Consider the following 18,032-nt stretch of genomic DNA (forward strand, 5'->3'; position numbering starts at 1 on the left):
TTAAAGTGCAATTCACATTGCTGCCTCTTTGATTTGACTGCTGAAACAGCAGATGTGTAAAGCCAGTGTTCTGTAACCAAATGTGCGCTGCTACCAGCTCACCTGTATAAATTTAGCTCCCCATAGGGAGCTAATAAGAAGTAAAAGAAGTAGCAGGATTTTCTCCTTTGCCATGTTGGGATTTATAGTCAGTCTTTAATATTAAGTGCAGCAGATTTAAAAATATATGTAATATGTGTGGTTTTTAGTGTAACAAACTATTACTGAAATTTCGTTTGTGTCCCACTGCTTTATCTACAATCACAGTTAAGAAGAGTAGGCTTCTCTCAGAGTATAAGCTCTCTTTGAAAATCACTGAATGTCTACCTGTATTACACATGATGACCTACTTTATCTGTATCCACTTAGTTCTAAAATCACTGTGCTCTTGTAATTTAATGTTTTGTTTATTAATGTAATTACTTTAAAGCAGAGTGAAACTAATGGATAAAAATAAACAAGTACAGAAGTCTCTCTTAAAAGTAATGAGAGTGGATAGACAACTAGAAGTTCTTTGCCCTTACAGCATGGTTCTTTTGGAGTTATAAATCCTGTGTGTTTGGCCCAGGCTTATGGACTAATATTAAGTTGTTTTTATCGCTGTTGCATCATCATGGTTCTTCTGTGCTCTGTGAGGTATTATGTTGCTTTAATGTAATGTACTGAGTCCTGGGCTCCTAAGTTTTTTTCTCCATGCTGGAAATAATTACATAAAACTGAATGGCTATATCTGAAGTCTTAACGAATTTTGAGAATATTTTATTCTGCAGGAATCATCTATCTTACAAAGACTTTTCTTATTCTTTAAAGGGAAAAATGTTGCATTTGTGTAGCAAGTTTCTGTTGAAAATATCAGCAATTTTGTTTGAAAAACAAGCATTATCTCTGCGAGTTCTGTGTTTTAACTTTGTGCAGATGTGCAATAAAAGACCATAATGTGCTTGTTTGTTTCATTCATACTACTTTCTTCATTCAAGCAAGATGGGTGAAATCACATATTTAATAAAAACAGCAGCCCAGACAGCAGTCAGGAACCTGAAAAGGCATTTCATAGACAGTGGAGAAAATGAGACTGACTTTAATAACTCACTGACTTTTGAGAGAATTGTCTACTTAAATGCATTTATACAATAATTTCTTTGTGGGATTTATCAGTGTTAACTGTCTAATGTTTAAAACTAATCTGCCATCGAATTGTGTTGGTGCAGTGTTACCAAAAGTATTGTTTTATATAGCACTTTAATTTTTGATCTGCAGTTATAAACAGACACACACTGATGTGTATGGCATGAAATTCCAGTCAGTGACAATAGCTGTGTGGCCTTGGGCAAATTATTTTACCTCCCTGAACCTCAATTTTCTCTTTCTGTATGAAATGATATTTACCTTTTGGGATTATTATCAGGATTAAATGAGAACATCTATCAAGCGCTAGCATCATGTCTGGCACATATGTATCAGTACGTGTTCACTTACGTTCTGTGTTCCAAGCTTCAGAAAGTACGATCTATTTTATATGGTGCTTTTGAGCCAGAAAGTACTTTGTATTGAGTGTGACTTATCACACTCAGTTCTAAAATGAAACTTTGTATTGGATATTGCTTATCACATTCAATTTTGGGATGAAAATTCAGAATATGTTGAATAAATTTTTTAAGAATATTTAAAGAGCACATGTTTGAGTGGCTGCTGAGCATAAAACATTGTTTTCTATCATTCACAGTTGAATATATTTGAGTTCCAATAAGGAAGAGGTCAATCTGAATGCTATTCCAAGTTCATTTTATAGTCTCTGTCCCCTTTTGTTTGCTATTTTCCTTTTTCTACAACCCTGTTGTAACTTTTGAGAAGTTTTCACAATTAAAAAGCATTTGACTTTTTCCATCGTCGTTTAAAAATAGGCTTGATCAATATGAAGCATTAGCCAGGAGCACAGCTTGGTGCTTTTTTTTTTTTTTTATTGATTTCAGTTACCAGTGTCCTCGGGCTTAAGTGTATGTGAATGAAAATGATACATGAAATATGCATCCAGGTTAAACAGACCAGTCTCCTTTTTATATCTGCAACCACTGTAAACAGAATTCTTTATATGGAGATGACTTCGGTAGCAGTTAGATACGCACACGCACGCACTGAAAACCTTAAGACTCCAAGTGGCCTCCTGAGCCACTGTTTTTGTTATTGAGGCCAAAACTTATACAGTGCTTTGGGAAGTTTCTGCCATTTAGTTACTTTTATTAATTATAAATGGTGTTTACAGCTCATGAATACACTTTTTTGGCATTATAACAGCTGATTGTAAGCCAGAGCCTTGGGGATTTGAAAGATGTTGTGCTAAATAGCCAGTTGCAAACCGATCAAGCCAACAGGGTAAATACCAGGGGAGCCTGCTCAGCAGGGCGTATATTATTTAGAAAGTTGTGCAAGGAAGTTGGCTATGGGCAGAGGTTGTCATGTGTCATCTGCCCCATCAGTCAGAGCTTCACCAGCTGTTGCCTGTTACCAGGGCACTAATGTGTTACTGCCCGTCCATCAGCACTAATAGATACTGTCTGCCTCTCTGGGGGGCTGGGACACCATGACCATACAGACTTACAGTGTGGATCTCATTGGCCACCAGTTTGGATGGATGCTCATTTCCAAAAAGAGAGACCAAGCACCAACTCCATGGTCTTTCATTAGACCATTCACCAAAATATATTCTCAAGAGAATTATTTGGATTTTGGAAAATCTGGTTTTGACCAAAAATATGGCTATGGAAATGTAGGAGGATTGCACATTTGAACCCAAATAGACGCCCTCATTCAGTGAGAGATGAGAGAGCTTTCTCTACCAGATACCAGATTATCACAGAAGAGGCCTTTTCTGGTTGAACACACATTGCAAAAAAGTCACAAACATTCCATTGGTGATATGCTGCAACCTGCCAAATGGGATACATCCCGATTCTGATCATAGACAGTTTGCTTCGTCCCTCCTTATATTCCAGAGACATCCTGAGAGGAAAGGATTTGAGGGCATTAGTATCACTATCTGTCTGATTACTGTGTTGACATTTTTAAAGTGCCATTAATCATGGGACATGAAGCTTAATGATTTAGAAAAATACCCAGCCAAAGAATATCAAGAAAGTGAGCTGCAGCCCAATATTCAGATGAAATTGAAGGGAAATAAATGCACCTTAACCATTTGTGTTTTTTTCTTAATCGACTTATGATTGAACTCCAAAGCTAAGTAATTGAGAGTCAGCTGTGCAAGCAAGGGAAATGATGAATATACCAAAGGGAGATTGAGAAAGGTAGATATTTTTTATTTTGTAAATATTACAGCTATATAATATATAAAGTATATAAAGGTAGTATTCATCTTAAGATTATATGATTGCAGTCCTGCTTCCATCACATCCATTTTGGAAGAAAGTTAGTTTTTCTTCTTGATATTCCCTCTCATATTTTCTTTGTTGATGTTAAATATACTTAATGTACTTGATATAAAGTCCAGGTGAGGCTTGACTGTTAATGGAATTTGAGAATTATTAGGCTGATAGTAGGCTTGCGTAGGAAAACGTGTCATCACAGGCACAAAGAAGCAAAAAGCAATGATATGGCACAAGACTAGAGTAATTCATTTCTCAAAAGCTGGTTATGCTTGTTGGATATTTTGCTGGATTTTAAAATCATCAGTTCATTGTTTGCCTATTAGCTAATTTAAATTCAAATAAGTTTTCCTAACTGGAATTTTAAGAGACAGTTGGTAAATATAGGTATCCTTATTTAGAAAATACACAAGACATGGAGTTCTAATAAATGTTACCCTGTAAAATGTTTCTGATACTGATTTTGAGCAGGAGCTTCATTGGAAAATAGCACAAGAACCTAAATCCATCCCTTCCCTTTTTTCCCCAAGACAGATCATCAGTTACAGCATGGGACACATAGTAGATTTTTAGTAAAGGCTGATAGATTGACTGATATATGGGTCTGGGATGAAGTAATTTTACAGTTACCTGTATAAGGAGATTGAAAAATAAGTAATATTATTAATAAGTGTTGGGCTTTTTTTTCCCCTTGCAGGTTTTTATCACTCATTGGAGGAACACTGTGCGAGATTGGAACACCTGAAATGCAACAAAAAATAAATTCATTCCTTAAAAAGGAAGAAATAAAGAAAATTGCAGGAAGACTGCAAACAACAGAAAACACCTTACAGATCATCATAGATGGTCTCAGCCAGCCTGAAAGCTTTGACTTTCGAACAGGTAAACAGTTGAACTTAAATAACAGCACCTGTCATTTGCATAGCTCACCTTATCTCTTATGGCTCTTACAACAATCCTATGCCAGAGGCACCACAGATATTCCCCCATTCTATATGGGAGAGAGCTAAAGCATGGTGACCTTCCTTCAAAGTCATTGCAGTTAGTTAGTATCCAGAGGCAAAACTAGAAGGCACATTTCCAGACTCCTTGTCCCATGCTTGCTTTCCGTTACAGAAGATGAAATGCATCATGCATGTGCTGCTGTGTACATGGAGACACACGTTTTCCATACTCCTTTTGTAAGCTGTTTTTATCTTATAGGAGCCAGAAGTCCAAGAGAAAGCATTCAGTTGACAAACTAAAAAGTGAATCTTCTTCCTAAATTGCAGCCTTCCAAGTTCCTGGATTCTGTGTCAGTGAACACACTAAACAAATAAGATACTATCTCTCTGGTGATTTTCTTTCTAATTAAAAGTGCTCTCAGCGTTTTTTCAGCACAGGTAGATGGTGAGGGAAGTTTAACAGCCATAGTTGTTGAGGACAGTGACCTGGTGAGAAAGAATTAAGGATCAAATGACCTGCTTCTCAAGAACATTTTACTAGGAAGCCCTGACATTTGTATGAATCTGCGCTTGTCTCTTAACCAGTTTTATACCACCATGTTTAGGGCCTGGCTCTTTCCATTTGGGGTTAGGCTGCGTTGAGGTAATTTAGACGTTCTTCTTTGAAAAGGTTTAAGGGAATTTATTTATTTATTTTTTTTAGCTGAGCCATCCTGCTACCTGTTGGCAGCTCAGCGGCTGCTCAGCTCGGGCTGTCCTCGAACCGCTGTTGCTCAGAGCTCAAACTCTTGAGCAAGCTCTTAACCAACTGAGCCACTTGGCTGGCCAAGAGAATTTAAAAACACACCCAGCAAAGCAAGCTCACTATACTTTTCCCTCAACTTTTCTGTGGGTTTGAAATGATTTTTTTTTTAAGTTGGAGAAAAGTGAAATAAAACATACAATAAGATGTATGCCCAAAATGTAGGAGTAGAAGCCTCCGGGTTTCTACACCATGCAAAGCTGATGTTTCAGTAGACAAACCCATCTCCGTTTGAAGACCTGGTATCCTTGCGTGTGAATCCAGGGTGGTGGTGTTTAGCAGGAACCCTAAGTAGAGAAGTAGTTCTCAAACAGGGTGGGATTAGAGGGAGGTATGCCCAGAACTGCTGCATTACAAGATTGGCACATACACTCTAGCTGCAGGTAGCCTGCACTGGGTTTGTTTGTCCATCTTTGTTTTTCTGTTCTGACGTTGATTGTTCCGTATTACACTTCCACTGTAGACTCGGGGCAAAGGTCAACACTCAAATCTATGGTTCAGTTAAACAACCAACCACTGAGTAGAGGTCCTCACCTGGTAATGTTTCTGGTTGAGCAGAAACACAGATGCTCCTGGATTCTGGACTGAGCTTACCAATTACTGCAGTGTTTATCACTGTGAAAGTTCAAATCAGTCTCTTTCAACACACTTTGGAACTGACCTTTGCCCTAGTGTAAGTCACAGTTTTCCAGATACTTGAGAACTTTTCATTTTAGCACTTGAAACGTCCCCAGGGGAAAGGCCCACAGCCGAGCTTTTGAAGGGGCAGGTAGTGCTCTTGATGTTCATGCAGCACAGTATTTATGACACATTTTCTCTTATTCATTTTCTCAGAAGTACCGTTTCTTGATGCCTCATTCTTTCCTGGTACTCGTCCTGTCTTCTGTTTTTTCAGTGACATAATCAGTTTTATTTCATTAACGCTGTGTTTGCTGGTTAGTTTCCATAATCGGGTTCCTCAGAAGTGGCCTGGTGACAGGGGACTGAGCACGTAGCCTTGGCATTCCAGGTGTTCAAGTCCACCTGGTCCATGGAGGAGTTTCTGATGTCTCAGTGGCTCAGCCTGTCTCCAGGAACATGTTAAGTAGTTCCTGACTGATTTTCCATGCAAAATGAAACTAAACAGCTGATCAGGAATCCTTGGGGAATCTGTACCAGCTGGACCTCTGCAAGAAAAGGGAAAGATAGTTTTCAAGCATGAAAACAATGCCTGTGGGGCCTTGGAGACCATCCTACCTCTTCCCCTGATCAACAACTTAGTTTCCCTTTGCTTTGGCGCCATCATTGCCCAGTGGAATAATACCTTACAGTAGATTGCTTGCTTTTGGAATTCACTGCTTCGGTGTCAGGTGAAATTCTAGTCAGTTCTAGTATTAGCTATTCCTTTTTTATGAAGAAAATGAGATTTGAGGTTTAATGAAGGCTTTTGTTTTGTTTTACAGGGAAAAGGTGAGTTTTTTTAAAAAACTTGATTTCAGTGTGGTTGGACTGAGGAACGGGAACAAAGAAGTGACCAGTTGTTAATACAAATGTAAAGGGTAGCTTCAACAAGTAATCAGGATAAAGCCGACAGCTGGACAGCTGCGGAGGAAAAGGAAATGGAATGAGTGAGGGGAAAATGAGGTCTTAGTAAAAGGACATCCAAGCACAGAATGTGTCCTTTGTTACTAGAATCAACATTCAGTAATCCTAGGGAAGGGGGCCAAGAAGAGCACAGAGAAATGGAATCTGGGGATAATCCCAAAGCCCTGTCTCAACTGTTCTAACCATCTCCCTCATAAAACCTTTGCTTTGCTTTAACTAGCGCCAGGATGAATCCCTGGCATGCTTTGTGCCCACCTTTCGGGGGACAGTGCTCATGAACAGAGACATGTACACTGGGGTGAGCAAGAAAAGAGGGCCATGCGGAACGTGAGACTAGAGATCTACACGTCTCCACCTTTGTGTATCTAGCACCCAGCATAGTACCTGGCCAGGACATAACAGGAGTTAATAAATGTTTGATGAATTGAATAAAAGAAAAGAAAGAAGATTAAGTACCAGCTGATCCGGATTTCTGAGCCATAGATCATCAAGAATCCATAAATTGTGATTGGATAAATATATTCAAAATGGATAGGACTTGATTCCTGAGCTCCAAATGTGTGGGGGAAAGGGGGAAAGGAGAATATTTGAATTTTATCCACGTTTGACCTACTTTCTACCACCTTGAAAGTGAGAATTCCAGCACTGGGGGAAAATTGCCTAATCTTCTGTCCCCAAGGGTCTTCCTTTCAGTGTTTGTGATTTAGCTTTGTGTATTTATTGAGCAAAGATAGTTTCTACCTTCTCATAAAAATGAAAATAAGACTCTACTCTTCTCAGCCCTTATGTAGAGTGCTGATGTTCCCATGTTAGCCAAATAGAGTTTGAGGAGAAAAAAGGTTTGAGTAAATTGTCGTGAATTGTTTCTACCGTGTGCATGCTGTTTCTCCACCTAGGACTCATGTTTTCTGAAGGCAGGCCTGTGTCTCTCGCTCCTTTGTGTCCCCCTCAATGCTTACTACTGGCCGGGACACATCACTGAGATGTAGTAAATACCTACTCGTTTATATTGTGTCTAGGAAGCACAGTACCTTATTATTTACGCTAAATGTCTCCTTTTCCCTTGTAGATTTTGATAAACCAGATTTCAAGAGAAGCATAGTCTGCTTGGAGGACCTGCAGGTTGGGACAGTTCTTACAGGCAGAGTCGAGAATGCTACATTGTTTGGAATTTTTGTGGATATAGGAGTGGGAAAAGCAGGGCTGATTCCCATACGAAATGTAACAGTAGCAAAGCTTTCTAAAACGAAGAAGAGAAGGAGTCTTCAGCTGGGCCCTGGAGAAAAAGTGGAAGTCCAAGTACTCAACGTCGACATCCCCCGATCTAGGATCACTCTGGACCTCATCCGGGTGTTGTAAGTGCCCCACTGAAAGCCAAACACTTATTTTACATCCTCGTTTCTACAGCTTGGCAAGATTAAGTCAGATGTTCGTGAATTCTAGATGACCAAGGAGAAAGAACTCATTTAATAACAGAAGTATTTTCCAAACACCTTCCTAATTTTCCTTATGGGTAAATGGAAAACTAATGGTTTGATTTCTTTTCCCCTAAAGAAACCAACTAGTAGGCATTCTTATGTGGCTTTATGTAGTAATTATTTTGTGACCAAAATTTTATTTTTTGTAATTCTTCTTCGACTCCTTTTGCATTTTGTATGACAGATTCTTTCACTTGCACTTGCCAACTTGCCTTGCTGGACTTGTTTGGAACTGTCCAATTTTAATTGTACAGTGTTTCCTGACATAGTAGGGCTGGCAGCATTTAATGCTCCCTTTTTATAGACTTTTAAAATCAGGTGTTTTGGATTTGGTTTGTGATTTTTCCCTTGCCAAGCTAACCAGAAAATACCAATAAAACAGATTCTGATGTGTTTGTAACCATCAAGTGAATAGCTTCAAACATTTCTCAGAAGGATACATGTATCGATCCTTTCAATAAAGTTTTGTCACTAATAACCTTGTTTCTGTTATGTTGATTCAGTGACCTGGGAGTCGTTTTGATTAAAGAAGATGTGGCACACATTCATGCAAATTTCATATAAACCTGTTGTGCCTTTGGGAAAGAGGGAAGCCTCTGGAAACTTGAAGAATGACTTTCTGTTTGACTTAGCACAGAAGAGTATATTCTTTCTCAAGCATCAGTATTAAACCAGATTGGGTTAGAAGTGTCTGAAGATTGATGACATCAGTTGTGAAAGGGCAAGAAAACAAGTAGATACAGGAAGTGACTCGTAACTGTTTTTATTCAGTGAAGATGCTAAGTCTTAGCATGACCATTCATGGTAAAAATGCGGCAGAGCCTGTGCTGGACTGGTGTCCTGTCCGTTCAGGCTGCTGTGGTTGGTTTGCCCAGTGGACCATTCACATGACTGAGTGAACGGCTGGCTTTCTTCATGTGTAATGAGTGCAGAGTGGCACTGAAGAGGGTCATCAGCTGGCCTGGGACAGTCCTGGTAAACACTCATTGTCCTGGCATAATTTTTAATAGTGCCTCATCTTATTCCCAAGGTGCCCCATTCTGGATAATCAATCATATGATCACCTTAGTAGTGAGCCCCTTACAAAGTGGTAAATCAGGCTGCGTTTACTGACATTTCTGCCTGATGCTTTACAGTTCTGGAAATGATGCAGCTTTCCAACTGGAGTACATAGATCTTTTTAATGCATTCATTTCCTTAAAAGTTGTATACCTCAAGTCCTCTGTTTGTCTGGCTGTTTCATTTCTGAAATGCTTTTAATCACTTTCTTATTGGTCTTCAATTGACAGTGGATCTTAATATTGTAAACTTGAAACAGATCTTACTCCTCCCAGTGTCTTTCCTGGTTCATAATTTATAGGTCATTGATGGATGAGTGATATACATCTGAAAAGTCTTATTCTGAAGCCTGCAATGAAAATGTAATTTCACATAAATGCTGTTTCTGATTGAGGTATAATAAAGCATATAGCATCTTAGTAATTTCAGGTGTACAGCACAATGATTTGATATTTGTATATATTGCAAAATGATAATCACAATAAGTTTAGTTAATATCTGTCACCATACATAGTAAAAAAAAAGTGCTTTTGGGCCGGCCAAGTGGCGCATTGGTTAGGAGTTGGCTTGGGATGCCAGCTCTGAGCAGCAGGGCCCCGGTTCGGATCCCACATGAGGGCCAGTGACACTGTGCCCTCTACAGCTAAGATGGTGAACAACAGCTCAACCTGGAGCTGGGCTGAAGTGGGGCTGGCCAGCAGCGAGCATGAGCTTTCATGAGCTGCCATGAGCCGCCGTCGAATGGCTGGTGAGCAACTGCCTCACCTGGGAAGAGCGCAATGATAATACCAACATGGGCCAGTGAAGTGACGTCCTCCACAACCAGACTGAAGAACAAAAGGACAGCAACTTGTCTGTTCCCCTTCCCTGATTCCCCAATGCTGTTTCCCTCCCCAAATTCCCCCAATAAAATCTTTAAAACAAACAAAAAAAAAGTGCTTTTTGGGAAAAGGCTGCCTCAGGGGAATTAAAATACAGGAACCATAGCAGTTGACAGTGTGAAGCAGCTCTGTTGACCTGGTGGCTAAGTCCTTATAGACTCAGGGAGGACTTGACGTTGCCCTGAGTTGTATGGTTTGTCCTGTCCAGCCCTGACATGGCGGAGGCCCTATAAGGCCTAGTCTAGGAGAAGAGGGGCATGTCTCATTCATCGTGTACCCCCAGAGTGTACCATGGTGCTTGGTGATCAGTACATTCAACTCTTCCTACTCCTATTCTACCAGTAATCCACAGTGTGCCTTTGAGCTGGTTTCTTTACTTCTCTGGGCCTCCTTTTCCCAAGTTTAGAAAAATAGGCATCATTCCCGCCCTATTGGAGCTTCAAGTCTAGCAAGGAAAAAGGTATCATCAATCAAAGAATCACATAACATAAGTATAAAATTACAACCATGATAAACGATATAATGGCAACAGCATTTAATAGATGGATTGACCCAGTCAGTGAGTTTTGACTGAGATGTGAAAGATGACCAGAAGTTAACTAGGATAAATGTTTTGTTGACCTTAACAAGAGTTGTTTCCAATAAATGGTGGGGATGACAGACTTATCTGAGTGGGTTTAAGAGAAACTAGGAGGAGTTAGATTGGAGATGGTGAATACAGACAATTTTTTTCAGGGATTTTGGCTGTAAAGGAAGAAGAGAAATAGTACAGTGACTAGAAAGGGAAAATGGAGTCCAGGAACGTGTGTGTGTGTGTGTGTGTGTGTGTGTGTGTGTGTGTGTGTGTGTGTGTGTGTGGAGAGAGAGGAAATAATGTACACAAATGGAAATGATCCAATAACAGGAAAATTTGATACAGGAGACAGGAGAATTACTAACATGATATCCTTTAGTGGATGTTGTCACATGGAATCTAGTGCACAAGTGATTGGTCTAAGATAGGAATACAAAGAGTTCATCCATATTAACAAGAGAGAAGATTAATATATGGACACAGTTGTAAGTAGAAAGGTATGGCGATGGCAGCGCAGAGAAGGCCTCTTTGGTTTGCTTCTATTTTTCTCATTGAAACACAAAGGAAGGTCATCAAATGGGATGGAGGATGGGGGGAAAGGAAGCTGGAGGTTTGAGAAGAAAGAAAGAGGTAAGAAAAGGACAAGAAAGTGAAAAGCCTAGGGAAACAGAGTGTGATTTCCAGGTGGTGTTAAATGTTCCGCTGTAGGTTAATGATTGGCTTAAATGTAGGATCAGTTGGCTTGATGGTTTATTTTTCTTCAGCCACATCAACTGTAGACACAGGTCCAGATTAGGTGAAGAGGTGGATCTAATCAGGTTTGTGAGTTAGCCAAGTGAGTACAATAGCGAAGGACAAGAAAGCTGAGGGCACATGGACAAAGAAAGTATTGATCATGCAAATTAAGCTAAGTGAGAAGAAAAGTAACAGTATTAAGGAAGCATGAGGGGCAGTGAAAAAGTATAAGATTAATGGATTGTAGGTCCTTATGGAGTTGGTAGAATGTTAGAGTGGGAATAATAGAGGACGTAAGGGGTGGGAAAGAGTAGGTGTCAAAAGTAGGATGCTTACCTTTGAAATTACAGTTTTGGAGATTGGAGTTTTGGTTAGTTACAAAGGGTAAGGAATGATCATGGGAATAAGTAGCAGAGATCGGGGTCAAGGATAAGATCCTTAGAGAAGAGAAAGTGAAGGAACTGAGTTTCAGGATTATCTGTGTAGATAATGATTTTAGGAGGCTGTCATAGAAATACAGACATAAAATAATGGTGACTTGGACCAGAATGTTAGTGGTTGAAATGGTGAGAAGTGGTGGGATCCTGGATATGGTTGACAGGTGAAGGTAGAGCCAACAGGATTTCCTGGTGTACTGGATGTAAGATGTGACACAGGTAGGAGTCTAGGATGGTTTTTAGCCTAAACACCAGGAGGATGAAATTGTTATCTGCTGAGATGGGAAAGACTGTAGGAGAACAGTTGTGGTGAAAGAGTTCATTGTGGGCAGGTTAAATTTGAGATACACATTAGTTATATAAGTGGAGATGCCAAGTAGGCAATTGGCTATTTCAATCTGAAGTTCAGGGGTGAGGCTGGGCTGGAAACGTAAGTTTGGTAGTCACCAGCATCTAACTATACTTGCAGCCATGAGACTGGATATGATTAACAATGGAATGAGGAGGGAATAAAGTAGAGAAAGAATTCCAGAACTGAGTTGTTGAAAAGCCAAGGCACTCAGCTGTCAATTCCTTGAACATCTTCATAAGGGCAGAAATTTTGTCTTGTCGTGTCAGGGCCTGCTAGATGCCTACTCAAAATTCGCTCCTTCCTTACTACTAGAATTCTGATTCGAGGGGAGCAATAAGTGACTAGTGGATATGGGTGTGGCCGTGTGACATAGTTCTGTCTGCTAAGTATAAACAAAAGTCATGGGGTGGGATTCTAGGAAAGCTGGAATGGGTGGGGAGGTCAGGCTCAGTTCTCGTGATTCCTTTGTCCTTTGCCCCCACCCTCCTTCCTGCTTGGAATGCAGATAGAGTGCTGGGGGGACTGGAGGTCAGTAACAGGCACTCAATAGTGCCTGCTGAACCGAAAGATGGACAATTCCTGATTCTACCTTGGCTCTGTGGAGTCACTATAACAGCCCTGAATTGCCTACTCTGGACTTCACATTATGTGTGAAAAGCAAAAGCTTCATTCACTTAAAAGCTTTTGGGGTATTGACAGCAAAGTTTATTTCCTGATATACTTTTGGGTAGTGCCCTACTGTATCTCCTGTACGTTAAAAAATGCCTAGCATTTGATAAACTTTCAATAAATGTGTATGGATTAGATGAGTAAATATCTAATAAAAGAGTTCAATGGAATGGTTGAGTATAAGATAAATGTTCCAAAAATTCCAATTTTTCATAATCATGTTAGGCAACATGATGGAATAAAGGTTCCTATTTATTTATTGTAATAACATACAGTAAAATATTTAGAAATAGTCTAACAAGCAAAGTACAAGATTAATATGAAGGAAAATTATAAAACTTGACTAATGAATGTAAAATAAGAGCACAATAAATTAATGTTTACCATGTTCCTGGATTGGAAGACATATTATTGTAGAAAGATCAGTTTTCTAAAATTATATATTGGGTTATCGGAAAAGTCATGACACATTTTTGCAACGAAAAACAGAAAAAATACGTCATGACTTTTCTGACATCCCAATATCTACTTTTGCCAAAACTCTAATCATTCCAATCAACTTTGCATTTGTTTGTTTAAAGTTAAAAATAAACTTTATTTAAAAGAGAATGTGAAAAAAGTCAAATCAGTACCTTAAAAGAATAATTTAGTTGGATGGCGTAGCGAATTTGTCCTACCAGATATTAAGTTATACTCAAAATCTGCTATCATTTAAACAGTATGGTTAGTAGGAATAGAGAAATAGAAGAGTGGAATAAACAGAATTGAAAATCAGTGGGAATTTAATGTATGTTAAAAGTGGCATTTTAGGGTGGCCAGGTGTCTCAGTTGAACAGCAGGGTTGTTGGTTCGATTCCCACATGGGCCAGTGAGCTGCGCCTGCCTCTCCCCACCCCCCGCAACTAGATTGGACTTGAAGCTGAGCTGCGCCCTCCACAACTATTGGGTCATCGGGAAAGTCATGACACAGTTTTGCACCGAAAAACAGAAAAATACGTCATGACTTTCCCGACGACTCAATAGATTGAAGGACAATAACTTGACTTGGAGCTGATGGATCCTGGGAAAAAAAACACTGTTACCCAATAAAAATAAAAATAAAAAGTCGCATTTTTAGATTGGGGCAAAATCATTGCCACATTATTTACAAACATACACTCCAGATGAATTAAACATAAATACAATTTTAAAAGAACTACAAGCAAACATAGGGCTTTGAGAAGCGATCAAAGGCATGGTATGGAATGCAAGAAAAAACAGGACACATTGGCCTATTATAGAGCTTTATTGCGCACCTAGTATGAGACCCTGTACCTGCTGCTGGGGATGAAAGTGACTGATATCTTTTGAGAATGTCTGTAACCTAGAGGAATTGGAATTTAAGCTGCAGCAAAGGATATTTGAAGTTCAAAATCATGGACATTTTGGAGGTAAACCTACCAGTTATCTACTTCAGAATATGATGTCATCGCATCTCATTTGATGCCACAAGACCCTTTGAAGTGCTTGGTTTTGGATTAATGGAGAGTTCATGTTGAGGTGTCTGAACCTCTGACCCTGGCCTTGGAGTTAGCACTGGTGTTAACATTGGAAATGGAAAGAAGGGACAGGATGGAAAAAACAAAAATATATTTAGTCAATCTTTTCATTTTGGCTTCCTGCCTAAAATCAGTCATAATGAGTTGTGTTTAAATAACAGATCATGAGAACTCGATGACTGGGCTCATTGCCAAAACTGTCTGTTCCACAGGAAGAAAGATATAGATTTCTTCCCACTCATTCATTTTATATGGTGAGGATGATTCTGTGCATGAAGGCTGGGTTTATTATTTGGGGGAAAGTGAGATAAGCAGACTGGTCCTGTCAGCACTGAAAATTACCCTTTTAGAAATTAATTTGAAAGCCACCCCCAGAAAAGACTTGCTATTCTCTTAACCTCATACAAGAACCTAAATAAGGATTGTAATATCCCCCCCCCAAAAAAAAAAANAGAGAGAGAGAGAGAGAGAGAGAGAGAGAGAGAAAATTCTAACCCTGAAGAAAGGAAATAAATAAATTATTAATGTAAACACTACAGGGAAACCTCTCAGATGCCAGGGAATTTGTCACAACTACAGAGGGTGCCAAAGAAACGTATACACATTTTAAGAAAAGAAAAAACTATTAAAATTTTAATAATATATACCAATAGCAAAAGATGAATACAAGTCACATTTGACTTCTGCAATTAAAAGAGGTGCTCAAAGTGGTTACCATCAGCATAATTTTAATACAGTGTTTTTCTTTCTTAAAATGTGTATACGTATTTGGGGCACCCCTGGCATATACCTCATCTAACGTGACAAGTCAAGTGTTATGTAGCTCAATCCTAGCAGAAAAATCTAAAGTTAAAGACACAATGGTGAAGGGAGAAATGGGGTGAGAGAAAGGGAGAGACAGCAACGGAAGAACCCAGCGTTGTTGGAGCACCGAGTTTTGAGAATCTTGTTTCATCCAAGCCAAATATAAGTATCCCAATTCATTACAGTATTTTGCAAAAGTAACAAATGGATGAAATCCTGCTACTGAAAGCTTCCCACTTCTGACAAACCTTCCACCTCCTCATAGGCAGCCCAGCAATAACCTGGGTAATTTCCCCAAGGGAGCAAGCCATGGGATCTTCCTGTTTCCAGCAATTGGTTCTTTGATATTTGATGTTTGCCCATCTGCTTCCCAGGTTGAACCCTTTTGAAAATGAAGGACAGGATGGCACAGTAAAAGTCAATCCTAATGTTTGTCCAAATTTTTTGTTTCACAGGGTTAAAATGATTCCATGAAGCTAAAACTCAAAATGCCAGTTTAGTCAAATTGGGTGTAATTTGCTACTTCATTAACCAAAACATCTGAATTTCTGGTAAGATATACTGTCATTTTACCTGTAGTAGCTAGCGCCTACAAGAAACCTATATTATAAAAAAGTACAAATAATATCAGAGTTGGAAAACAAAAATCCCCTGTAATTTGAGAAGTAGTCACCTTTTATAGTTTATGTATATTCCCAGCCCTTTTTATATACATATACTCCATATATAAAGACTTTTAACAGTGGAATCAGGTTATATATACTATTCTACTTTTTCTCTTTACAGTATAGCATGTGTCTCTTTACATATCAGCACCTTCATTGTATGTGTGTAAACCTCTGCAAATAGTCCTGCAGTGAACACTAGGTACGTTGTTCAAGTGGTACAGCTCTGTTAAAGCAAATGCACCTTTAAATATTAATAGCTATTACAAAAAACCCATATATTAAGGATGAATGTTGTCATGAAATTTTTGTTTCATTTGCGTGTGTCCGTGTATGTGTGTGTGTGTGTGTGTGTGTGTGTGTATGTGTGTGAGTGTGTGTGTACTGGGTTAAGACGTAAAATATATTCTTTATGGTGGGTTGAGATGTTTAAAGTGTGAAAGCCTCGGCTAGGAGGCACTTTTATCTATGGGAGGAGTCCTTTCTGGTCCCCAAACCCAGTATGTTCCCTCTCGCTGCAGAGCCTTAGCAGGTGTCAGTCATACCTTCTGCTTGGAACAGCCTCCCCTGGCTCTCATCTCCACCCTTTATCGGGTCCCAGTGATTGGATCTCACTCCAGATGGCATTTTCTCAGAAAAGGCTTACTGAACTCCCAGACTAAGCTAAGTTCACTGTGATACCATGTACCTTTTGTACCTTTGCACGTGTACCTTTTCTTCACTTCCTGCACTTAGTTCATGACTATCCATTTCTGTAGATGATAAACAACGTTGAATTAATGTATTCCCCTGCAGATTGGAAATTCCATGAGGATGGCAACCTTGAATACCCACCACTATTCATGGTTATTTGGAACCTTATCCCCCTTTTATTCATTCCTTACCTCCTGATTTTGACTCTGTCTTCACCAGACTTGAGTCTCTCATCATCTTGCCTTGATCTCTCCAGATTCCCCTGGTGTGCAGCCTTCGTCTCTGCCTTAGCTCAGGTTTTCTAGAAAACAGACCGTGAGAACAAGTTTATGTATTCAGGCTTTCTGGGGGTTTATAATCCCAGGGCAGGAAGAGCAAGAGAAAAAGGGAAGTGAATCCAGGAAAATAAGAAAGCAAAGCAAAGTGCTGCATACAGCCTCATAAGAAAACACTGCCAGTTTCTTAGTCACCAGGTTGTCCTTGAAGAAACTACAGAGTGATGGTAACCCAGACAGTGGGAGGGTGGGAGGAAGGTAGGGGAGAGAAGGTTATCTGCTGTCTCCTGTTTCTTACTGATCAGAGTTCAGACTACCAGGCATTGATTTCCTACACCCAGCTTTCATTACTCATCTGTGGCTCTGTGGACAGCTGCTAAAGGTGTGGGGCCAGCTAGGTCAGACCCTTGTGCTCGTCAGAGCTGTGAGCTACTCTGGACCCACTGCGACAGGTGTGATAGAGGCCACGCTGAGTTCTGGACCTCACCCCACTCGCCCAGCAAGCAGCAGTGACTGCAATAGTGGCCAGGCGTCCTGTAGAGCTGGCTGAGGATGGGGCTAGGGGTGACTGAGACAGGGTGAATCTGGGAGCCTCACAAACAGGTCCAGGACCACCCCTGGAGCATTAGAATTGAGGTTCTTCCAAACTAACTGAGTTTCCATGATCCACTAGATCATGAACGCCCACCATCCCTCCCTTTCCCCGCCAGCAATCCCTTACTCCTGTTCTGTATTTGTGACACTGAACTCTATCTAACCCAGGCTACCCAAGCAGCTCTCAGGCAATCCAGACCCAGAACCTATGCACCCAGGCCTCACAATTTATAACCTAGGTGCTAAAAATCCTCTATTTCTTCATTGTTTACAAGGTTCCCTTGGATCGCTTCCCTCCCACCTAGACCTCTGAAAAACTTGAGCAGAGGCTGCACGTCCATTAAAGACAGAAAATTAGAAATTCAGAACAGTGGGGAGATCTCCCTGCCCCATGGAGTGTTTGGCTCCTGTGCGATTGATACTGGAAGCTGTTGGAGTTGACAATGGACATGAGTCAGGGGCCAAGAAAATGAAAACTGACAATTAATTGGCCCTTAACCCATCACATCTTTCAAAGAGGAAAACATACCCT

At 40.0% G+C, this 18,032-nt stretch overlaps 1 protein-coding gene across 2 annotated transcripts in view; it reads left to right on the forward strand.

Moving 5' to 3' along the window:
• Positions 1 to 8,699, forward strand: part of SRBD1 (S1 RNA binding domain 1) — a 216,577-nt gene extending 207,878 nt beyond the window's left edge. For both annotated transcript variants that reach the window (XM_019663551.1, XM_019663550.1), the window contains 2 exons: positions 4,114 to 4,298; positions 7,816 to 8,699. In XM_019663551.1, the coding sequence (XP_019519096.1) occupies positions 4,114 to 4,298; positions 7,816 to 8,105 (475 nt within the window). In that variant the 3' untranslated portion in view covers positions 8,106 to 8,699. The remainder of the gene's footprint in view (positions 1 to 4,113; positions 4,299 to 7,815) is intronic.
• Positions 8,700 to 18,032: the final 9,333 nt, after the last annotated feature.

Source organism: Hipposideros armiger, unplaced genomic scaffold (genome assembly GCF_001890085.2).
Source record: "Hipposideros armiger isolate ML-2016 unplaced genomic scaffold, ASM189008v1 scaffold_395, whole genome shotgun sequence".
In the NCBI taxonomy this organism is placed as follows: Eukaryota; Metazoa; Chordata; class Mammalia; order Chiroptera; family Hipposideridae; genus Hipposideros; species Hipposideros armiger.